This window comes from Eublepharis macularius, chromosome 4, assembly GCF_028583425.1.
Source record: "Eublepharis macularius isolate TG4126 chromosome 4, MPM_Emac_v1.0, whole genome shotgun sequence".
In the NCBI taxonomy this organism is placed as follows: domain Eukaryota; kingdom Metazoa; phylum Chordata; class Lepidosauria; order Squamata; family Eublepharidae; genus Eublepharis; species Eublepharis macularius.
Window position 1 is genome coordinate 159,814,059 of NC_072793.1, and position 24,803 is coordinate 159,838,861.

At 44.6% G+C, this 24,803-nt stretch overlaps 1 protein-coding gene across 1 annotated transcript in view; it reads left to right on the forward strand.

Annotated features, from left to right (window-relative positions):
* Window positions 1-1,495: 1,495 nt before the first annotated feature.
* The window catches only part of VWA7 (von Willebrand factor A domain containing 7), a 29,520-nt gene continuing 6,212 nt past the window's right edge, over window positions 1,496-24,803 (forward strand). The window contains exons 1-13 of the mRNA XM_054975298.1: window positions 1,496-1,569; window positions 9,345-9,596; window positions 11,491-11,772; window positions 13,000-13,096; window positions 14,666-14,788; window positions 16,769-16,964; window positions 18,271-18,440; window positions 19,587-19,699; window positions 20,450-20,566; window positions 21,148-21,327; window positions 22,530-22,707; window positions 23,699-23,851; window positions 24,703-24,795. Coding sequence (XP_054831273.1) covers window positions 9,360-9,596; window positions 11,491-11,772; window positions 13,000-13,096; window positions 14,666-14,788; window positions 16,769-16,964; window positions 18,271-18,440; window positions 19,587-19,699; window positions 20,450-20,566; window positions 21,148-21,327; window positions 22,530-22,707; window positions 23,699-23,851; window positions 24,703-24,795 — 1,939 coding nt within the window. The 5' untranslated portion in view covers window positions 1,496-1,569; window positions 9,345-9,359. The remainder of the gene's footprint in view (window positions 1,570-9,344; window positions 9,597-11,490; window positions 11,773-12,999; window positions 13,097-14,665; window positions 14,789-16,768; window positions 16,965-18,270; window positions 18,441-19,586; window positions 19,700-20,449; window positions 20,567-21,147; window positions 21,328-22,529; window positions 22,708-23,698; window positions 23,852-24,702; window positions 24,796-24,803) is intronic.

Here is a 24,803-nt window from a genome sequence, read left to right on the forward strand (position 1 = left end):
CAACCAGTTGCTCCTTTTGCTCCTGTGCCTTAACAGCCGTTTGAGATATTTGACGAAAGCTCTTTTGCTGCCATTAATCTATGGGGGGGGGCGGGATCACTCCAGCTGAGCTATGGTTGAAAGCTCTGGTACCTGATCCCTTCCTACCTCCAAGGAGTTCAGGGCTGTGCAGGCGATTCTCTTCTCCTTTTTAGCTTCGTAACATTACAATCCCTGTGACAGGGTGAGAGTGTGACTGGCCTAAAGTCACGTAGGCCATTTCATGACTGGGGGGGTGGAGGGGAGGATGAAACTAAGTTCTGCCCTAATATTCTCCTCCATGCACTGCCCAGGCTGTTAACTGTGGCTGGAGACACCAGGAACTGGACCTTCTCCATGCAAAGCTCATGTGCTGCCTCTCAGCAATACTTCCCTCTGCAGCAGCAGATCTTTGGCTTAAGTATCATCTGCACAGGCAGTTCTCCAGGATCTCAGGCCAAGATCTTTCACCTCACCTCTTTTCTGATCATTTTTACTGGAGATTAACTTGGGACCTTCAGTGCCTGAAACAGCAGAGTTCAGCAACTCTGCTGTTAAGACATGGCTCCACCCCCGGGCTGGGTTCACTGAGACTCGAACCCATGTCGCAGTTCCAAATTTATTGAAATTTTTGTATGCCGTCTCTTCTGTTCAAAGTAGCCAGCATAACAGCATGCACATCTTATACCACAAGCCTGGAAAATAGATTCGGCTGAGAGAAAATGGATGCCCACTAGGGTTGCCAGCCTCCAGGTAGTGGCTGGAGATCTCCCGGAATTACAACTGGTCTCCAGGCCACAGAGATCAGTTTACCTGGAGAAAATGGATACTTTTAGGGTGGACTCTATGGAATTACGCCATGCCAAGGTCCTTTCCCTCTCCAAACCCCACTTTCTACAGGTTTCTCCAGGTTTCACCCCCCAGATCTCCAGGAATTTCCCAACTAGGCACTGGCAATCCTACTCCACGCTCAAAATCTCCAGGAATTTCCCAATCTGGAGGCGGCAACCCTATCGCCCACTGAGCTGTATGGCAGAGTAGGGATTTGAGACTAGGTTTTTCTGGCGCTGGCTTCTCATCCATCTCAATTATAACAGGTGAAGCTTTTTTCTCTCCCTTGTCGCAAAACAAGGGTGATGAGGAGATCCTTTTTATTTCTGTGCCACAGGCGGCAGGTTGCTGCCGCATCTGGAGGGGGCGTTGGGGGAACCCCGGACGCCTGGGTTCTCCAGGCAGCAGCCACTCTGAGGGGCGGGTTGGCAACAGGCGCGCTCCCTGCCCCGCTCCGCCCTCCCTCTCTCCACCGGCGCGCCTCAGTTCACGTGCGCTATAATTATAGCCCCTGACTGCCCCTGTGGCCCCGGATGGCTCTGGACCCACTTGCCGGTTATTAATAGGGGCTGGCATCGGGGCGCTGCGTGGGCCCGGGTAGAGGGGCGGCGCCTTAAGAGTAGCAGCAACTAGATTTCTGCCCCGGAGCAAAGGAGTCAGCCCCGGGACGCTCAAGGTGAAGGATCCCTGAGTCATTCTTGTGGCGATCTCTGCTGCCCGGTAGGTCCAACTGAGGGGCATCTTATAGGGTGCCTCGGAGATGGGGAGCTTGGATCTTATGGGGGCAGCGATAGGGGCGCAGAGTGGTTTCCAATTGTATTCTGTTCCTTAAAGCGGGCGAGCTGCACCTGAACAGCAGCAGGCTTGACCCTTGTTTTGCACTTGGGACCCACCGTTAATTCTTAACCTGCAAGCTGTTTTTCATTTTGTGCGTGCCTTCTTCGCCATCTTTCCCTGCCTTCCTTTCTGGCGCAACCGAACGGACAAATCATTCCCGCGTTTAGCATCCAGCTTTCCTCGACCCCCCGCCTTTTTCGGTGTTTGCGTGAAGGAGAAGCGAGGGGTCTAATTTGTGGGTTGAGGGCGCGGAGGCTTGGTGTGCTTGGAGGCAGGGAGGCTAGATAAAACTAGTCCTTGTTGAGGGTTGTACAGGAAAGGGGGGAATTATAGCAGGTGCACCGTTTGCCTTATGGAAGCCAGAAAATGGCACCTGTTGAAATCCCCCTTTTGAAGGAGGCTGCATCTGGCCAGCGTGCTTGGAGTTCAGGCATGTTATCCTGTTTATCTGGTGTCTCTTCCAGATGACATGACACACAGTCTGAAGAATATTTCAAACCAGGGGTGTATTATTCATAAGGCTGACTAGGCTGAAGGGGCCCTGCAGGAACTAGGGGCCCATCAATTTTTTTTTTTTTGCTGAGGAACACCCCCACATAAATTACAATTAATTGATTCTCCTTTATAACCTCAAACTGCTTTTTTATTGAAGTGAAACAAATGTTCTCTTATATTAAAACAATTATCCATAAATTATATATTTTTAATAAATAAAATGTTTATTCACTTCAAAATATTACGGTATTGAACAATTATACCCCCCAAATGTGCTTTCCTGAAGAGTTCTACTTGTGCAATAAAAATGTTTTTAAAATTGTGAATAGAATTCTTTAGGAGACCCTCAAAATGGATATAGGGCTATGTGCTGCGGTCTAGTACCTACCCTACCAGGGTCATACTGTCAGCTGTAGTGGGGTGAAAGAGTGAAGTGCTGGAGGGGGCCCGAAATACCTGAAAGCCTAGGGGCCCAGCCATGGGTTAATCTTTTTTTTTTTTGTAATCGCAGCCCTCCTGAGTACAGTCAGAAGGGAGCTTGCCTTCTGGCACATGTTTTTGGCTGAAATACAGATTCTAATATGTGAACAGCCATCAGGAGACAAATACCAGTTTTTGACTTTAATACCATTTTGATAGCTCTCAGAGCACATGGGGAAGATTGCATGCTGTGGACAGGTGAACATTATTTAATCTTCCCGTTGTCATGCTTATAACCTAGCAGGTTTAATTTGCGGCCAGGTTCCCTGGAATTCAGCTGAGGCATATGTTTTTGGTGCCATGGCTCAATCCTGAGACATAACAACAGTATGTTTCTGAGCTGGTAAAGAGTGCATTTTCCTCACTACTGTGTGACTGCAGGGAAATCACATACACCAGAGATTGGAAGGTCTTCCTGTGCAAAGGACGTTTATTTCTTCATATCCTTCTGTCTCTTCTTCTCTTTCCCTTAAAACGAAACACTGCAGTCAGCATCTTGACAGCATGTTGTTCATGCGCTCCTTCATAATAAAACAGGCGTCTACTGCTACCTTAAAGACTAATACAGTTTATCCCAGCATAAGTTTTTGAGTTCAAGCTCATTTCCTCAGATGCATGAACTGTACATCCATTAGGCACAAGACTGATATTCAAAACTGCGAACTGCAGAAGGGGGGGGGGTTTACAAAGAGAGGCCACTTTCAAACAATGTTGAATCAAAAGAATAATCAGTACGCCAGGAGTCAATGAGGACTGCTACCAACTGTTAGACAAAGTAGGATTAACATAAAATAGGTCTCCTGCAAGGTGAAACATGATAAGCAAGTTTGATCAGAAAAGTGTAGTAGCTGGTGCTGAAAGGAGGGTTCTTCTAAACCTCTTTACTGATTGAGCACAAAACATGGGGCTGCACTTACAATCCTGTTAATTAAACCAATGTGCATGCAATTCCACCTCCAACTGTGAGGCTGGTAAGTCAGTGTGGCAATGCTTGTCATGCTGTTTGCATTCTTTATTTAGGAATATGCCCCATAGAATTATGTAAGGCTTGCTTCTGAGTAAACTTGCATCGTGTCCAGCTCTGTGTCGGCTTAGGGTTAGCACAGATTGTGCCATTTAGTTTCTAACGAAGGCGCCAACACTGTCTGAAGCCTGTTTCCCTAGTTGTATAGGCTTACAGTGGTTAGAGAAAGGCTTTTAGTGCACAATTCCAGGTACTCTCTTCACTTATTAGTGGGCTCAGTCTTGACATTCAGAATGATGCATCAATCTGGAGAAGAGCACTGGGAAATCCTCATTCAAATAGAAACACAATTCCCTCTGTTGTATGATTAATCATTGCAGAGGAGGGGTGGAGCTGAATGACCACAACGTAACAGTGAAATATAGTGTTTCTGTGTTGAAATATGTGAAGAATGGGTGAATTTTGTATGGCATAGCGTATATAAGGATGTCCTTGTTCCTGTAACCTTGACCATGTGTGTTTACCTTGTACAACATATACACAAGGTTGTGCCTTTTAAATCTAAAGTAAGTATTTTGTTGTCTTGACGACAGGTTCTATGAAAGAGTTTCAGGTGCAGATTTTAAAAAATGGCTATATCAACACATTGCATATAATAGTTTACAGAGCACCAGTAGAAAAAATATCACAATAGCCAAACTTTATTGTTGCGTCAAATTACTGTGTAGGTTTCTTGATAAGATTGCAGTTTTCCCCACTCCAAGAGCAAACTGTCATTTTTTCTGTTACACTATTAGAATCTTGATTAGGTTTTCTTCACTGGGTGCCCTAAATACAGAGCCAGAGTTCAAGAGATCCCTCAGTCTGCCCTTTTAGATTCTTGTCCCTAGATTTTGTATCAAAGCACATTCTTTGAGGAGAGAGGGATGAAAAGTGTCAAGATGGTATAGAGAAAAAAGCTTTTCTCTTGAAGTTCTAAAACTAGAACTTTGGGTTACCTGATGATACTGATTGAAAGCAAGTTCGGCATAGAGGGAACCTACTAGTGGCTTTGTGTAGGATTACTTCTTCCCACATTACTTAATTAAGGAGTGCCTTATTATGTGATCTGATGATAGCCATTAGTTTAAATAAATTCAAAAAAAGATTAGACATTCACCTCTTAAAACAATTGTTGGATGGAACCTCCATGTACAGGGGCAATGCACCTTGGCATAGAAAATATATTAGTTTTATTACACTATTTATCAAAAAAAATGGGGTCCCTAAGTGACTCGTGGGAATCTTACCATTTTGTACTGGATTATTTTGAAAGTTCAATACAAAGAGGTTCCTTGAGAAAAGGATTGTTAACTGAGTTGGTTACTGATGTGGCTGGAAGGTGCCTGGCTGCTTTCTCAGAGGGCCTAACTGATGGGATTTGAAAGCCGAAGGGAAGGGGGCCTCTCAGGCGGAGCTGAGCCCCAGCATGGTGGAGATCAACAGAAGAAAGCTGTTCACATCATTCTGTGCTTGGAAGTTCTTAGCACCATCTCTCTTGTTGCCATTGGAAACTGAATGCTGAATGAGACAGGCTTGGATCTCACCCAGCGAGCCAATTCTTTTGCTTTCCAGACTCTGTGTTCAGAAGTGTAACTAAAAGTTGGGAGGGCTGGCTTGATGGTAGAGGCAGAGCTTGTCAGTCATGCTTGAAACAGTGTGAGAACCCGCCACTGCTGCTGCTTCTGGCAGAGCTGGTGTGAAGGGGAAGCATGCCTCAATACTCTCCTCTAGTGTTTAGGGCACCCTGAGGTATTTTCTCAGGGAGACAGCCACACAGGAAGTGTTGCGAGTGCCGTTCCACATGCGTTCCACAATACGCGCTATCTGTTTATCTGTGCGTTTTTCAGTTGGTGAGTGTTCATGCCGGAGCCTGTTATCTTTCAGCCCAAGCTGCCTGCTTCATCAGCCCAGTTCTAAGAAACTGCCAAGGGCAGATCTCAGCTGTCAACTTGCAGGGTTTGTGGAGTGGAAAAGCAAAGAGACCACCCCATGGAAGAGAGGGCCAAGGCCAGTGTTATTGTGCGAGGTTGTATCATGAATCCACAACTGTTTAGTAACCACCCTGAACAGGAGACTCAGCAGTGAAAAGAGACTTCTCAGACACTGCAGCCCCTTGTCTCCAGTGACCGTTTTGCAGGCAGTGGGTCCATGTTTTTTACACTGGGGAAATAACATCATCAGATATTAGGTTGTGCGAGTGGGGGATTTGTGGGGGCACCTCACCCTTGTATCCATCTTCCCACACTGTTTCCTGTTTCCCTCCTCCTGGCTACTCCAGTATCCTCACCTTTCCCTGCATCCTTTTCTCGTTACCAGTCCCCAACTTACCTATCATTTATCTGCCCCTCATCTTCAGCTATATTTATTATTTATGTATGTCAGTAATACCTCATAGATCCAGAGGAGTTAACCGTGTTATTCTATAGTAGCAAAATTGAAGAGTCCAGTAGCACCTTTAAAACCAACTTTACTGTAGCATAAGCTTTCGGGAATCACAGTTCTCTTCATCAAATGCACGCATCTGACGAAGAGAACTGTGATTCTCGAAAGCTTATGCTACAGTAAAGTTGGTTAGTCTTAAAGGTAATACTAATACCTCACTTTTCTCCACAGTGGGGACCCAAAGCAGGTTACGTCATTCTCCTGTCATCTACTTTATCCTCACAATAACCCTGTGTTGTAGATTAGGCAGAGCGTGTGATGAGAGATGTTCACTGTGAGCTTCATGACAGAATAGGGATTCGAATCTGGGTCTCCCAGATCCTAATCTGAAACTCTAACCACTACACAATACTGGCTTTCATGGGTTGGCTTCTGTCAAACGGTAGCAAGCAGCCAAGCCTGGGTAAATCATGCAGATTGGATGGTAGCAAGTCACTGGGTGGTTACTGCTGGGTCTGGCCCTGATGAGTCCTCCCTTAGTGGCCCTGGGAATGGCCATGTGCTCTCCCCCTGCCTTTTACTGACAGAATCTATTATTTGGGGGGGTTTAACCTCCACCCCCCACGGTGTATTTTTATTTTTAGATTTCAGATTTTTCTGCAAGCCTGGGGCATTTTTCAGATTTGTAGAAATATCTGTCTTGTCTGTTCCTAGCTCCATTCTCTGTATTTAAGTATCCACAGATTTGAACACATTAAGATTGCCAACCTCAGGTGTGACCTGGAGATCTTCTGGGATTACACCTGCTCTCCAGATTATAGAGATCAGTTCCCCCAGAGAAAATGGCTGCTTTGGAGAGTGGACTCTGGTATTATGCCCCACTGAGGTTCCCTCCCCATTACCTCGCCCTTCCCAGGCCCCACCCCCCAATTCTCCAGGAATTTCCCAACCCAGAGTTGGCAATTATTGATACTAAGACTTAAAGTGGTAGGTGGATGATCCTCTCTGGAGCGGATTTCCACCATTTCACACATTATGCAGATCTGTGATTACTCTTTGGATTGGATCTTGTTTTGGGCTGGCCTTTTTCTGTAACCTGCCCTCCTCCATTATGTATATAAATCAACCAGATGGATGATCACTTCAATGACTGTGATCAACTAAGCTCTGAAATCAACTGTTGTTAGTCTTTAAGGTGCCATTGGTCTCTTGTTTTCTCCAGCTGCCGAACAAATGTGGGATGCATGTTTCTGTCAGCGTGGTTTTGTCATATTCTAACTTGTGAGAATCAGGGATTTTTTAAAGCTATATATAAGTGATCATTTCTGTAAAATTCTCTGGTATGCTTTCTTTCTTATCCTTTAGAGATTAATAAACCAAGATGCACAAGTGGATATTATTGAACTGTTTCTTGAGGGCACCTGTTGGGTGTTGAGATTCTTGCAAAGAATGCTGAACTAGAAATTAAAGACTACTTAGCACATATTAAGAGGTGTTAGGAGAGTCTGAGAATGCACTCTGGCCTTTATAACTCATTAGGGAGCCATTGGTGGACCACAGGGATTTGTGAATTTAAAGTAGACCGTTCAAGAGTGAGGCAGTCAACTCATGCTGGAAAGACTTCCAGAATTTTGCAGAGAGCAGGAATTGTGAGAATAGTTCTATTACATCTTTGGAATGAAAAATACTTTCTAAAATGTGAAAATGAATATTTCCTCAGATTCCTTGGGTTATGGTATTCTTTTTGAAACTCTGTTTCTGGTAAAACAATTTCATGATCTTGTCTTCTGAGCATGAGTTACTGAAGTTGACATTCAGATTTCAACTACCATTAGATTTCAACTGGCTTTCTGGAAGAGATGCGTCTCTAGACTATTCCACACACACATGCAAATATGCTTGCAGTGTGCGCATGCACACACATGCATGTGTCCGTGCATGCGCGCGCACACATCATCCATATCATCACTTCTACAGGTAATATGTTTAGGAAAAAGTAAACTTTATAAATGCTTAAATCTTCTAAGGGACTGGGTTATCTTGACAGAATAGCTACAACTCAGATGAATTGAGGCTGATATTATTATTGTCATTGTTTTTATTAAAAGGTATCCTGCAGTCTCTGGGCAGAAGCTTCTAAAGCTAACTTTTAGTGATGTAATTGCTAACACACTATCCCTGCCAAAATCGTGGACACATTCACACAACCTAGAAATGTTACTGGAGTTCTGCACGCAGCAGAACAGGTTGGTCAGGGAGGCTGTGCTACTGTTCTGCAGAGTGGAGGAGTGCCTTTTTTAATGCACACACCCATTAAAAAAAAAAAAAGACCATGGAAGGAAAGACAACTTCCCATATTAGACGAGACAAAGAGGACCTTCCTTTTGGCTGTTGTGGGTTTTCCGGGCTGTATTGCCGTGGTCTTGGCATTGTAGTTCCTGACATTTCGCCAGCAGCTGTGGCTGGCATCTTCAGAGGTGTAGCACCAAAAGACAGAGATCTCTCCGTGTCCCTGTGACACTGAGGGCCAAGCTACACATGACGAAAGACACTTGCCTGGCAAGTGGATTGAGTGGAGGGCAAGTGAACAGGGAGGAATACACTTGCCATTCAAGTGTCATTTGTCACTTGTAGCTTGGCCCACAGAGATCTCTGTCTTTTGGTGCTGCACTTCTGAAGATGCCAGCCACAGCTGCTGGCGAAATGTCAGGAACTACAATGCCAAGACCACGGCAATACAGCCTGGAAAACCCACAACAGCCATCGTTCTCCGGCCGTGAAAGCCTTCGACAATACGACCTTTCTTTTGTTTTTTTGCTGGCAGTATTTAATCTCACCAAGCCTTCAAAAATGGCATCTCCCACCTGCAAGGAAGTAATACAATGTGCTCTGTGCCCAGATTGCTATGTGTATGTATCTCCCCAAACATCTAGGATAAAAGGGCTGTGTGTGTGTTTGCCTGTCCAACATTGTTGCTGAGATAGTTCCCTGTGTTCCTTTTGTATCCCAACAATCTATCCCTCCCCCCCCACCCACCCAGTGCTGTGATGGGCATTAGAGTGAACTGGGTCAGTGCAGCAATATACCACTGTTCATGCTGTTCTTTCTGTGCTCGGATGCTTGGACTCACCTCCTGTGCCTGCTGGGCATAGATAAGGTAGATTTGGCAACCATGCTCAGCAGGTTGGCTGTGCCAGAGGAACCTGGAAGGGGGCCTGCTAGTCTTTGACAGAGCTCCGTGATAAAGCAGCAAGGGGTTGCTGGTTCTAATTCCCGCTTTGTTCTTGATCTGCAGATAAATGTATGCAATATGGACCATACCCTGGGCTGCTTCTGGCGTCTCTTGTGGACTCTGATGCTGTTGCGTTTGCCGCCACAAGGAATCCATGGATTCTTCCCCAACTTCTGGTCTCGCGCCATGTCTTTTGCCTGGGGTTCCATCACCCACCAAGACATGACTGAGGAGGCCATTCTCAACATCACCTTACGCCTCTTCATGGAGATGCCTCATCCGAAGGGGAAGTGCATCCGAGAGGAGGACTTCAAGGTGAGAAGAAATGAGTCCGGGTTTCTTACATGATCTTGGAAAACTGGAAGTGTTAATAGAGGGGCTAACTGCAAAAGAAGAAAGGCTGTTGTGTAGCTTTAATGGATGTTTAAGAAAGAGGCAATTCAGCCATTGCTGTATAGTGCTTGGCATTTCTGCAGCATTTTAGAGTGTTCCAGGCATATCATGCATTGTGGTTAGATCTGAGCCCTGTGCATGGTTTCAGATTTGGCCTGGCCTTACAGCAAGTGACAGCTTTTTCCAGAATATCTAGGATGCAATGAATTCTGGGTCACATTCTCTGACCAGCCGGAGCTTGGCCAGCTGAGGGACAAGTCCATGAAGGTTCCAACGTGGCTGGGCTTTAAACCAAATGTGAGTGTGCCCCAAAGCCCCTTGACATGGCCTGGAGGATACTGTAGAGCACCTTAAGTTCATACGGGACCACACCATTCCACTTTCACTGGTCATGCCTGTATTTCCACTCCAGACATTTAAGGGATTCCCAAAACTAAGATGACTAACGAGTCTCAAAGTTGGATCTGATCTCAAAACCCTTCCTAAGCCAGGGCAAATGACTCATATCGCTCTGAAAGTGCCATTATATTTTCATGAACTCAAACAGAGCTACATTAACTGCAGGAAAGCAACTTTTAAAACATTTGTAGTTCATTGTTTTCTTATCTCATTTGGTGTTCTTCTTTTCTTCCTCCTGGTTCTTTTGTATCTTGAAAGTGGCTCCCTTTTCTCTGCAAAGGAAAGTGTTGGGAGAGGACAATTTTGCAGGGCAAAAATAATGAATGAGAGAAAGGATGTTTCACCCTTCTCTCATATTCCCGTTTTCCCCCTTGCAACCCCCACTCAGCCAAGGCTTTCGTGTTGTGTTTCTGTCACTTCTGTTGGTCTGGGATTGTAGATGGCAGAAGTGTGGCTGTGGGAAAGCTGCAGAGAAAAGATCGTGGCAGGCGAGACAATGGCTAAGCACCTTTTCTCCCATTTGCTGCGTTGTCTCCTATTCATTCTGAGATCGTTTGAAGTAGTGACTGATGTTTCAAGATGTGAGGGGTGGAACATGTTGTTCCGCCTTAAATTAAATAATAAACGGTAGCCATTTTGAAAAAGTGTGACATGGAGGATATAAAGCCATAGAGTCCATCCTTTAAAGCTGCCATTTTCTCATCTGTTCTACTGGGTACTGTCTGTTGATATAGATATGCTCCTACTGGATAGTCTCCATGTCGTTAAAGATGTTATGTTTAATTACGTACACTTTGTGTCAGTAATGGTTCATCTCTGTTCTAGCTGTTGATGATATTGATGATACTGAATTTAATTCATTGAATGCCCTAGTGGTTGTTTATATTGACTTGCACTGTGTAATCTGCCTTGAGTCTCAGTGAGGAAGGTAGACTATAAATAAATGAAATATCATCATCATCTCTGTAGCCTGGAGATCGTTTGTAATTCTGGGAAGACTCCAGGCCCACCTGCAGGTTGGCAACTCTAGCACCTGCCCCAGGTAGAAGTACATCCCTTCATACCTCCTTTCCCTTCAGGCCAAGATGTTCTTCCCTGCTCCCTCCAGCTCCTCAGTGCCAAAATGTTTTCTGCTGTGCCAAGTAACTGAGTCACAAGTTAAGTTATAAACAAGGTTTATTTTATAAATTTAAACATGTACAGCAACATTTTCCTTGTTCTGTTGGAATAACAGCGCCATCCTAAGCAGACTTATGCCTTCTATGTTCATTGACTTCAGTGGACTTAAGAGGAGATAATTTTACTCAGGATATCACTGTAAATATCCCATCAGGCAGTGCTTCCAACTGTTGTTTAGAGACACTATCTAAGAACAGTAACTTTTCTTACCTGTTTTCCCCTCCCCTCTCTCACCTAGGACAGGACCCTCCTGGCTGATGACATCTTTGCAGCTTTCTTTGGTCCTAAGGTATCAGCCAAGCGTTTCCGTGGGGCCATTGCCCAGGTAGCCAATGCCAATGCCGCCATGGACTTCCTGAACACCACGCGAGATGACCCGGTGCTTCACTTCGATTCTGAGCTCATCCACTCTGCCAACGCCTGGCTTTTGCAAGCTCGCAAGGAGATCTTGCAAGCTGTGCACTCTGAGCAGTATGGCATCGCCAGAGAAAAACTAGGACAGCTGCTGCATACGTTACAGGTACTGAGAGAGCTATAGATAGCCCTAAGTAGGGAAAGGTGGCTGGTTGTGAGCTGGTGGGTATATAAGGTGGTCCCCTGGTCTTTTATTAACTTACTCAAGCAGGCATATACATTGTCTATCTAAATAGAACTCTAGGAGTATCCTACAAAATATAAATAAATAAATCATCAGGGTTAAATGAGTTGTGGTCTTTGATCACCCATCCAAAACCTATAAGATGCTATACAGGCTTAAACTGTGAGGTGTTACCCCAAACCTCCATAGTTCAAATCAGCATAAATGGAAGTGTCAGTCTGGAACCCTGGCAGGGGAAAACTGCAGCAGAGTCAACATGGTGTAGTGGGTAACATGTTGGACTGTGATCTGGAAGACTGAGAGCCAAGCTACAAGTGACGAATGACACTTGCCTGGCAAGTGAACAGGGAGGAATACATGTGAGTCTGTTCACTTGCCAGGCAAGTGTCATTCGTCACTTGTAGCTTGGCTCCGATTTTGAATCCCTATTCGGGCATGAAATTCACTGGGTAACCTTGGCCCAGTCAGTCTCTCTCAGCAGCCCGCCTCACAGGGTTTGAGAGTAAAATGGAAGAGGGGACTCTCTGTATGCAACTCCAGGCTCCTTAGAAGAACAGTGGAATTGGAGTGTGGCCTAAGAAGAAAGGTTTTAAAAACCATGATACATTCTATGGATGTTCCCAAGGGAATGTGGCAAAGGAGAGGGGGGGGGTCTGGTTCCTGTGCGCTCATCTTTCTCCCTGCTCAATTTATCCCTCCCCCTGAGGTTTTCTCCTGTGAGAAGGGCTGGGGCTCTCAAATCTGCTTCGGCCTGGGAACCATTCATCGCCCGGCTCTGCTGTATATTTACTGATTTGCGGTTACTAAGCAATGAGGGAAAGGCATTCAGTGCCTCTGAGCATGTGAAACCTTATTTACATAATAAAGGCGCTTTGAACCCGTCAGGGATTGAATTCTGAATTCCCACTACGTCTACTTAAATAACGGGAGCGGGTTGAGTGCCAGCTATGCTGCTTCTACTACTTTATCTCTCCATCTGTCAACCTTTATATTATCTCTCTCTCTATTTACCCTTAATCTGATTTGTTTTAGCAGATTACATGGTGGTGAGGATATAGAACAGTGATCTGTCCCATTATTGGTTTGCTTTGTTCTGTTAATGAAACTCCTTCAATTCTCGCCCCTTTAATTATCTTTCTGTCTGGCCAGGATTTTTATAGTCACAGCAACTGGGTAGAACTTGGGCACCAGCATATTCACCCACACCTGCTGAAACCAGGCCGGGAAATCAAATCAATTGCAGAAGGTAACATACTGTCGGTGTTTCCCCAGATATTTCTAACATGTCTTTCTGCTTTTAAGTCCTCAAGGCAGTTTTCAACAGTTGTGTTAGTAAAAGGAAGATAAATGAAGACAATTGTCCTTCTGTGACATGACCACAATAAAGACCTTACCCTGACTGTTGGTCCATCAGAGAGAAGATGTTCCTTCAGATTATGCTGGCCCTTAAACCATTTAGACATTTATAGGTTAAAACCGCCTTTTTGAATTAACCCCCCCCTTCCCCGCAAACAAATGTACCTCAGCGTGGAATGCTCAGTGAGAAAGCTGCTGTAGCACAGCAGTTAAGTGGTTTGGATGCGAATCAGCACTCTACTGGTTCAAATCCCACTACTGCCATGAGCTCAGTAGGTGGCCTTGGGTAAACCCACCCCTCTCAGCCCCAGCTCCCCAGCTGTATTGTGTGGATAATAATAACACTAACTTGTTCACCACTCTGGGTGAGGCACCAATCTGTCTAGAAGAGTGGTATATAAGCGCAGTTGTTGCTGCTGCTGCTGCTGCTATTATTCAGGGTTTTGAGACAGAGTTCTGCCCCAGAACCAATTCTCAGTGGCAGACCTGAGGCCCAAGTCATAAATAAAAGTGACTGGATGTATGCAGAATGTCTTTTCATCACCAATTACTGTACTGTACTGTACTATACTATATACTATACTACTAATAATAATAATAATAACAGCAACAGCAACATTCAATTTATATACCGCCCTTCAGAACAACTTAATGCCCACTAAGAGTGGTTTACAAAGTGTTATTATTATCCTCATGACAATCATCCTGTGAGGTGGGTGGGGCTGAGAGAGCTCTAGAAGAGCTGTGACTCACCCAAAGTCACCTAGCTGGCTTCAAGTGAAGGAGTGGGCAATCAAACCCAGTTCTCCAAATTGGAGTCCCGCTGCTCTTAACCACTACACCAAACTGGCTCCGAGTATAGTATATTATACTATATATGCAAGACTGGGCCCCAAGTATATATTTGTTTTGCTGCCCTAGAAGAATTAAGCTCCCCTGCTTCCTGGTGTCTTATTTTGCATCTTGAGTACCAAAGAAATGGTGCACTAAATGATCAAGGGTTAACCAAGGTGCTGTTTCTCTCTCAAAATTTTAATGCCTCATTACAAAAGGTTAGTCTAGAAAGTACCAAAGGACACCTTAATGTCCTTCTCCAGCTAAAGTTAAAGCTTCCAGGGCAAACTATGTTACTTCCATATGTGCATGACCTGACACCACTCATCAAAAGAAACCAGATTTTGCTGATATTGATGTAAAACTTGCACCAATCCTTGATAACTTTGCATCTGAGATTGCCTTTTTATGAGATACTGAAAAGACCTTAATTGAGATAAGGTATTTCTCTTGAAAATGCGTTTCTAGGAGTGGAAGTAGTCCCAAGTGCTCAGTGATTAAATGAGGGAAAGGTGGAACAGAAACTGATGCCCATGCTGTGTTGTGTATGTTGTTCAAATCTGGTAACCAGCTCCTGGGTCTTTGGCTTGTTCATTCTCTTATTGTGTCTCTCCTATACCTGCAGCTGACATCCAGACTTGCAGCAGCTGTTCTTACTGGACATGTGAAGGAAACCTCTTAGAAGGCCTTGCTGCTAAAGGACTTTTGACCACTGGTTACTATGGTACCCGGCCTGAAAAACCAATAGGTACGTTTTTATTGCCAGGCCAAGATGGGCATAGCTCTGATTTTGAGAGAGAATTTGTGTTAATAAGTAGGTTTGTTCTTCATATATCCATGTATCTTTTCATCTTAAAAGCCAAGAAGGTAAAAAAGAGTTTTTACCACAGTGTAAAGAAGCACTTTTACCCCAAGCCATCTTTTACCCAACTGAGACTGTCTGTCTTTACTATAATTGGTTGTCTGCAGGGCTTTTTTTCTAGGGAAAGAGGTAGCAGAACTCAGTGGGTTGCCCTCGGAGAAAATGGTCACGTGGCTGGTGGCCCCGCCCCCTGATCTCCAGACAGAGGGGAGGAGGGCAATCTAAGCTCCTCTCTGTCTGGAGATCAGGGGCGGGGCCACCAGCCATGTGACCATTTTCAAGAGGTTCCGGAACTCCGTTCCGCCGTGTTCCAGCTGAAGAAAAGCCCTGGTTGTCTGTAAACAGGGTTGCAAACTGCAAAATTCTGGTGTTTCTTATGGAAGGCTGTGTCTTTATGCTTCTGGGCAAATGCAGAGTGCTTTTCTCCTCAGGAACCAGCTGTTCAAAGAAATCAGTCTAAGGACAGGATTCCCTTAAAGTAAGGTTGCCAACATCCAGGTGGACCTGGAGATCTTTTGGAATTACAATCTCCAGATTACAGAGATCAGTTTCTCTGGAGAAAATGGCTACTTTGGAGGGTAGACTCTATGGTATTGTGCCCTGCTGAACCCTATCCCCTACCCAAACCTTACCCTCCCCAGGCTCCACCCCCCAATCTCCAGGAATTTCCCAGTCCAGAGTTGGCAACCCTACTCTGAAGCTATTACTCTACAAAGTGTTCCAATGCCTAAGTTATTTTTTTCAAGTACGTCTTGGAGAACTTGCTTTCCGACTGGAATTCTAACATTTTGTCTGTCCATCAGTTTTTATGTTGCTGTTCCTCTATGAAATTCAGAACAGTGACTCCCTCCCATTATTTTCTCACACCAACCCTGTGGTAGAGGTGAGACTGGCAGAGAGTCACTGGCTGGCTCAAGACCCACCCAGCAAGTTTCATGGTTGAAATGGGATTTGAACCCGGGTCTCTCACGTTCTATTCTGACTCTATCATGACAAACTGAACACTTCAAATTCCTCCTTCCTGGCAATCAGTGAGCAGGATGGGATTCAGTTATTTATGAAGCCTCTCAGATTCTGCCTGATCGGCTACTTTATCTTTTGTAAGGACTTCTGCTTAATCCACAGAAGTGGAGAGCGTTGTCCTGTCCTATCATAGGTAATGAATGAAGGAATGGATCTTTAGTGCGATTCTCTCGGCTCAGCGGATTTCTGTTTTGTTCCATGAGACCTAATGCTGTACGGTAACTCTTGTTTCTATTCAGGGGCACTTTCACTGTCACTTGAGCAGGTGGGTTTCAGAATTATCCCTCACGCTGGAAAAAAAGAGTCAGTGGAATTAAAGCAGCACCTATCGATAGATCATGGCATGAGCTGAAAGCCCTTCATTTAAAATTTTTTTGCTTACTCTTGAATTTAGAGCCGATCTAAGTGTGTGGCACAGCACTCTTGGGTCTGAATACAGTGAGGCTGGTTACTTTGAATATTCTCTTTTTAAAATCCTTCATCTAGGAAACTAGCATGTTAAGGAACCCTTCTCCCTGACATACTAGGTCTCCTTGGACAAGCATTTTGTTTAACATGGGAAGCATTCAGTCATGCAATACTCTAGTTGTGTTCTGAAAAAATAAAAACCCCAGGAGGGACTATACCATATACAGTGGCCAACCACTTTCCCCCTCACCAAATTCTTAGTTAATGCCCTTTATTTTGGCCTGACTCCTTGAATGTAGTTGTCACTTCGTTTAGGTTCTTAATTTTTTTCCTGTGGAGTAAATGTACGGCTTACTCGGAAATGCTTGGAAAGTGTGAATAGTTTTTTTATTGTATCTCCCCCCCTCTCCTATGTAATGTCTCCCTGTTTCCCAGGGAAGTGCAGTCACGGTGGGAAATTTGACGACAGCCGCCACAGAGATCCTCATGGTGGGATCAATAAGGATAGTTCATCCTTGTTCTTCTCGCCCCACCACTATCTGCACAGTGAAGCAGCTGCCCTGGCCCAGGAGGCTTCGACGCACTTCCTGGAGATTCTGTGGCGGGAAATTGGGAACAAGCAGTTCATGAGGTAATAGGCCATTTTGTTACACTGTGTCTGGCTGGCATTGTATTCCTTCTCTTCTCCTTGTTCCCCTCCTGCACATGGGTCACAATCTTAAGCCTTCCCCACTGCTCCTTAACAGCATGATCTGAGTGTGTTTTGTTACATTTCAAGTCCCCCTACATCTTAGTAACGAGCAGGGTTCTGTATGTACTAGATTAAACTAAAAATCTGCAGCCAAAGCCTTGATTAATTAGGTCAGACTGATAATATATTCTTCCCTCTTACCTTTTCTTTTGGCCTTTCTCCCCCATTGAGCCCCACCAGCCTGCATTCCCATCCTTCTAAGAGCAGATAGCCACCATGTTTCAGCAGAAAGCCAATAAAAAGTTTCCTTGTGCGTGCACACACACATACGGCTGTGTGAGTTCTCTTCTCCAGTCTGCTTTTCCCATTGCTTTCATCAGCTGCTGAGTCTCTACCTCCCCAAGCTGCTGTTCTGCTCCCATTGACCACTTGTCACCTTTTTTCCAGCTACCTCTTTGTTGATTCTCTGTGTCAACATTCAGTTTCTACCACTTGCCCAACACCATTGCCTTCCTGCCAGCAGCATGCAGCCTAGGCCTTGTGCGAACCTTTTAAAAAATTCTCAGCTAAACCAATTCCTTAGAGAAACAGATGGCCAGCATTCTATTGCTGATGCATGAGCAGACAGAATATTTATGAACATTCTATAATTTGCAGCAGCTCTGGCAAGTGTGGGGCTGGTCTTGCACGCAGGTGACAAGATTTAAACAAAATTGAATGTATGCCACACCTGCCTCCTGCCACATTAATAAAGTGGGGATGGGGAGCTGGTCAGGGATTGGAGCAGGGAAGGCACAGATAGAGGTGAGGAGACTCTGTGGTAGGGAACAGCAGAAATAAATCTGAAGGCCATTCTTGACCTCGAAGTTGTTCTGGAAGTCATGGCTCCAGAGACTTTCTCCGCACCTGGCTTGTCATCTTGTAGTCCCAGATAGGGGATGACTTGCAGGCTGAATCTCAGCCTGGTATGCCCCAATTTCATAGTGTGCTGCAGGCATAGGCCCTGGCTCTTGCATAACAAGCACGTAGGTTGGAAAGGGATTTCTTTGGAGTACTTTGAGTACAGTTTATTCTGTTGTGTGACAGGAACGCTGATGTAGTGATCCACGAGGTGCTTTCCAACTCCTATCTAAAAGAAAGTAAATCTAAAAGAAATTTTAGATTTAATACTGTGTGTCTTTTTTCCTCCTCTGTCCGAGAGATTTTGGGATAAGGGTTCACCCACAGCTTCTGTTTCCGTCCTTAGGTTGTTAGATATCAGTCCAGCCACAGGCTTGAGCTTTGTTGTGGACACCACTGGGAGCATGGGAGAAGAGATCAACGCGGCCAAATCCCAGGCACGAAGGATCATTGACTCACGCCGTGGCACCCTTCAAGAGCCAGATTTCTATCTCTTAGTGCCGTTCAACGACCCTGGTGAGATGAGAGTGGAGTGGGTGGCAAAGTTCCGTGTGCAATGTGTCTGTCTTCTGTGGATTTCATCTGGGACTATGGCCAGAGTCCTGCTCTCACAATTGATTAAATAGATCAGAATTAAGAGGAATAGGAAAATCTCTTGATTTCATTCACCAAACAAGATTATCCATCTTTGAAACATCTTCTTGAAACCTTATTATAACAATAGCCAGTTCATCTTGCTACTTTTTGTATGAACAAAGAATTAGTGATTACAAGTTTCTCATACATCTGAATATCTTTTGGACCTCCCCCAATGTAACTATCCTCGAATAATTTGCCAGCCTCTATGAAGTTATACTTTCCTGCCGTTCTCAGATACTCCCTGCACCTGAGCTTTGGTACATTGTATGCATTAGTATGAATTAGATGGCTCTTCTAATCTACACATGGCAGTGCAACTGTGTAACTCTGTTGTTTTGTGCCCTTCTCCAAGGTTATTTTATTCTAGGCCTCTAGACTCCCTTAATGGTCTATCTAACTTTGGGGCCAGGCTAACCCTGTTTCTGTGTGCATAGATGTCTTGAACAACTTTCTTGGTCTTATCCAGCAATTGTTCCCATATAGTTCTAGCCATATCCATGACAAAGTGATGGGTGACAAACAGCTGTTAATGGTCCCCTGGCTCCAACCTGGTGGAACGCTGTCTAAAGAGACAACGGCCCAGTAGAATTTGCTATCCTTCCGCCGGACCTGCAAGATGGAGCTGTTCCGCCAAGTGTACAGTTGACGCTGGCTGGGCCTCCCGCTGGCCGACTAGAGGAGAACGTGCCCCCCTACTGGAAGCATTTACTGCCCAGCCTTGTTAAATACTTTTGGAGATAGTTGGGTGGTGGGTTTTAGAGAAATCTGCTGCTGTATGTTTTTTAAATATTTATATGGTTTTATTGGTTTTAAAGCTATTTGTGTTTTAAATTATTATATCGGTTGTAATCCGCCCGGAGCCTGCTGATGCAGGGAGGGCGGAATATAAATTGAATTAAATAAATAAATATACTTTCTTGGTCATATCCAGCAATTGTTCCCATGCAGTTCTAGCCATGTGACAAAGTGATGGGCAAGTATGGATGGATTGGTCCTGGTCACTGTCTCTCTCTTGTCTTCCAGATTTTGGCCCTGTGCTTAAGACCAGCGACTCACAAAAGTTCTGGGAATTCCTCGACACCATCAGTCCTTTAGGTGGCAAGGACGAGCCAGAAATGTGCCTTTCTGCACTTGAGGTAGTACCAGGATGACTCCCCTCGCCCCCGCCCCCGCCTTTGATGTCTACATAATATATAGATCGTAGCAGCAGTAGTGCCCGGTGCACAATGGAGTTCCAATAAAATTTGATCTTTTGATCCAAAAATCTTCATCAAGAGCACCTTCTGCTGAATATATAATACTCCAGTGTGTAACACTAATTTATATGTGGGAAGATGGATCCGCTCCTACCCAAATCAATGCTCCTTATTTTTCAGTATGTGCCTGTCATCAATACTATTTCTGCCATCTCAAAAAAAAAAGGAGGGGGGGGGGGACGATGATCTTTAAATAACACTTCCTCAACATATGTAGAAGGGCTAAATGAAGGGGGGAGATCAAAGAGGAAAAGGGCCTCTTTTATTATTCCCATTATCCAAATATTCCTATCAGCAGAGTCTTAATTCAACAAATATAAACATCAGACCATTGCAAAGAAAAAAAACCCAGTCATTGTCTTTATTTGAAGTTCATCTCTTTCTATCCATCTTCGCTGCAAGGAATTATCCTTACTGTCATTAGGCTCGTGCTCTTTGTTTATCAGCACGTTTTAAAATCAATAAACTTTGTTTAAATTATGCAATGGGGGACTCGTTTCAACCTGGAAAATGGAGGAGCCTCTGAGGCCCTCAAAGCATCCTCAAATGAGCTGCTCTTGTCTGTTGCTTTGGCTGCTGCCGTGGTCAGAGCTGGCTATGCATCTGACTGGTCTTTGTCCTTGCTTCCAGCTCGCCCTCCAGAACTCACCTCCGTACTCCGAGATCTTTGTCTTTACTGATGCATCAGCTAAAGATGCTCACCTCAAGAACAGTGTGGAAGCCCTTATCCAGGAACAAAAATGCAAGGTTGGCTGAGGAGTCAGCTTTTGACGGGACTCGAGTTTCAGAAATTTAGCTGGTTTTTAGTTGATGCAGAAGCTTTGTCTTCATCTCTGTAGCAAGCTGGAGCAAAGCCTCTCTATGCCAGGGCTAGTTCCAGGTTTTTTAGGGAGACTGGGCAGACAGCGCTCAGTCTCCCCCACACCCACCACTAGGTGCCTGTGTGTCATTCCTCCACCACCTGCTCTCCCACCACCTGCAGCTGCCCACATTGCCTGCGCATCTTTTCCCCAATGTGATGCTGGGTAGTGGATGCAGTTAAGGGTGCCACGGCCATCAGGAATGCTGATGCTTTGTGCACCACCCACATGCCCTGCTCCAGCAGCGCTCGGCAGCATGACAAAGCACTCACAAGCAGGCAGTGGAAGAGTGCAGGCACGAGGAGGGGCATCAGTAGGGAGTCAGCAGCAGTGGGCATCACCAGAAGCCACAGGCCCTGGCAGCTCCCTACCTCCCCGTGGGTTGATGTCAGCCCTCCTCAACACCTTAATTTTAGAGTATAAACTCCCAAAGGAGGACATCACGTTCTTTCTTCCTCCTCAACTCAGGTGACCTTCCTAATCACAGAAGATCCATCCAGAACCCGGGTGAAACGGGAAACTCTTGCCCCAGACCGATTCAACCTCTATATAAACCTAGCTCACAGCTCGGGCGGCCAGATCATATTTACGAACAACGAGAACATCCGACGAGTGGCTGAAATCATTGGTGAATCCAGCGTATCTTCGGTAAAGGGCGATGGGAGAGAGGAATAGTTGGGGGGGGGGGAGTGCATTACAGTGACAAATAACAGATCCACTGTAATATATCTGTGCCCGCAGATTAAACCTTCACAGAATGAGGAATGGCTAAAAACAACTTTAATATGTATAGCTGCTAAAACATTTTGTATAGCAATTTGTAATCCTTGTTCTAGAACAAACCATGGTCATGTGATCTTGGAGCAAGTCCACACATAACTAATTGCTTGCACTGTAAAATATAAGGGGATGTTTCTAAATTTTAAGTTCTACCTCATATTCATTTTCTTTACTCCTTTCCTCATTTTAGCTACACAGTGCTGTTTTCCCCCTTTAGCAGGCAGTAAATCCCAAACTTTCTTTCACCACAAAGATACTGGAAGAATATAACATATTAATTCATACAAGATACTGGAAGAATATAACACATAATTTCACAGTTCTAATTTTCATTTTTCTTAAAATCTCCCTGAAATCCTTTTCTTGGTAAAACTTGCTGTCTTCATCTCAAAGGGACCAATCTTAGGTTCTTTCTCCTGTCATTTCTTATTCTGATTACTGTAATACTCTCTTTCTTGGTCTTTTATTGTTTGGTGAGAATCCCCTCACATTTATCTATTCCTTTTTGTTTTCCTGTTATGAATATTAGTGCATTGCTCACTTTCTCCTCTATCAGTTTTAACCATGTCACTTCTGTGTTGTATGAACTTTTAATGAAAATCCAGATGTGAAATCACATAGCTCTAGGTATCACTGGAAAATATGCGGTTTTACCATAGAGTTTCTGGGAATTCCTAGAGTAACAAGCTGTCACTTATTTGTTTTCCCTGGAAATGTCATGCTGCATGTGACGCTGGTATGTCCCCTACCACCCAAGCTCTTGCCAGATGCCAAACACAGCCTAGCGACCCTAGTATATTGAGTCTAACTGGTGGTGGTTTTATGGGGGCTCAGGTTAGTGAACTTTTGTATCTCCTGCTACTTGATCCTTTTAACTGGCAATACCAGGACTGGAAGCTTTGGCACGCAAAGCAAGCGATCTACCTCTGAGCTATGATTTCTCCCCAAGCATTATAAGATTGTTTTAATAATGTAAGTTGCCTTGCATATTTATTTCTAAATATAAATATTATATAAATAAATGCACTGATTCATATTGAAAGGGTTTTGTGGGTGGGTGCTCTTTCTAGGTGACCCTCTTCTACCACCAAAAAGGAACCAGCTTCAAACTGGAAGGCTCACACAAGAGGTCAAGAAGGCAAGCGACAAAACAGGAGGTTCACTCATTTTGGATTGACAGCCTAGTTGACAATGTAGTCATAACCATCCAAGGTGCCATTTGGGCCTTCGCCATCCGGGATCCTGCAGGTTTTAATTCATTTTCTCTATCGCTCCTGTCAGCTTCCATTCATGCATCAATCTCAGGGTTTCCCCCAATATTTTATTGCTTTGGGTGGCTCCTGTATGGTAAAAAGTATATAAAATGGTTAGATATAATTAACAAGCAGTTAGTGTTTTGTCCACGTCTCCTGGTGGAGTTGGGAAGAAGGACCAAGGAGCAGGATGTAATATAGCTGCAGGAGGAGTTGCAGTTGTAGCTTCTAGGCCCAAATTGTAAAATTAATATAAATAATAAGTTATTTCTTAAGAAGCTGGGATCAGTTCTTTGAAGCTCTTGCTGAGAAATTCCTAGAGGTTTGTAGGTGGAGCACAGATAGGGTGGTTTTGAGGAGAGGAGAGACCTAAGTGGGGTATAAAGTCCACCCTCCAGAACAGCCATTTTCTCCAGGGGAAGTGATGTCTGTTGTCTGGAGTTCAGGTATAATTCTGGGAAATCTCCAGGCCCCACCTTGAGGCTGGCAACCTTAGTTCTGTGGGGAATGTGAGGGATCTTTTTAAGCCACATTAGGACAACCCTATAGGACAGATAAGGAGAGTACACGGTGAATTGAATACAATGGAAGCTTGCTTAGTGACTTTCGGCCCATAGCACCCTTTCAACCTAACCTACCTCACAAGATTGTTGTGAAGGAAACATGGAGGTGAGGAGAACAACGTAAGCTGTTTTGGGTCCCCACTGCAGAGAAAGGCAGGATACAAATGAAGTAAAATAAAATAAATACCATATATACTAATGTACAGATTAGAGGTGTGCCCAGGCTTATTTAAAGGGAAGCGGTGGTTGTCAAATTGTGTTCCAGGGAAAACAAGAGCTTCTTGAAAGCTTTTCCTCAGAATTGCGTTAAACTTACTGGACTTGGAGTATTTCACTAAAAACTGGAAAGTTGTCAGGTCTGGCTGGATCCTTGTATATTTAGCCTAATAGTTAAACCAACCCTAGTTTGACCTTTCCCGGCAGGTTCAACCCAGACTTCTACATCCCTTCATGGTCCCTTAGCTGAGGTCCAGTCCATTGGAGGCATCTACAGAGTGTTGCTTTTTTCTCCTGTCCGTACCGGAGAATGGACGTTGATGCTTCAGTCGAAAGGCAACTACTCTATACACATCCAGGGTGAGCAAAGGGTTAAAACTGAATATTTCCTCTCCAGCTATGGTTGCCAACAGCCTGGAAAAGAAAGGCCCCACCCCTTTAGTAGATGTTTAATAAAGTGTTCTGCGCCAGTTGATGTTATTTACCTCAGTGCCATGAAAAGCTTCAGCTGCCCATTACCATACATTAAGCCTCTGCTGAGGGAGCAGGCTATTCTTTTCTCCCGGCTGTTGGTGACCGTAGCTCCAACTGCTTATTCCCTTGTTTTCCACTTGATAAGTGTTGAAGGCTCTTGGATAAATTGTGAGTCGAATTCTCATTGGACCCGTGGTTGGGCTCATGTTTTGTGCTTGTACTTGGGATCTTGAATTCATGGATCCTACCCACGGCTGCTTCTGCAGTGGAATAAGTTCCTGTGAACTGGAGGACTCACAGCCAAGCTACAAGAGACAAATTACACGAGGAGGAGCACGTGAAGGGAGTAGCAATGTTAGCGGGGAAGCTGAGTTTTAAAAGAGATCGGAAGGCTTTGTCAATTTCCCCTCTTTACAGAGCCAGGGAGATCTCTGCTCAGAGGGTTCATTAATTTCCTCTATGCCTTCTATCTCCCTGGCTCTGTAGAGAGGGGAAATTGACAAAGCCTTCCGATCTCTTTTAAAACTCAGCTTCCCTGCTAACATTGTGACTCCCTTCACGTGCTCCTCCTTGTGTAATTAGTCTCTTGTAGCTTAGCTCTTAGCTTCTGGAGAACAAATGGTTTCTAGTTAATAGAGTGGCTATGGGATGCCAGGCTACACTTTGGAGCCACCTGACCTACAGTTGGAAATCGCACCGCCATTCAGAATTTCAAATTTCTCCTCATTTGCTTACAGGTCAGAGCACCCTTGACTTCCTGCACTATTTTGCTGTCCAAGTGGATGGACGGCACCCTGGGCTTTTAAAAATGGACAGTAGCCCCATAGAAGGTATGTGT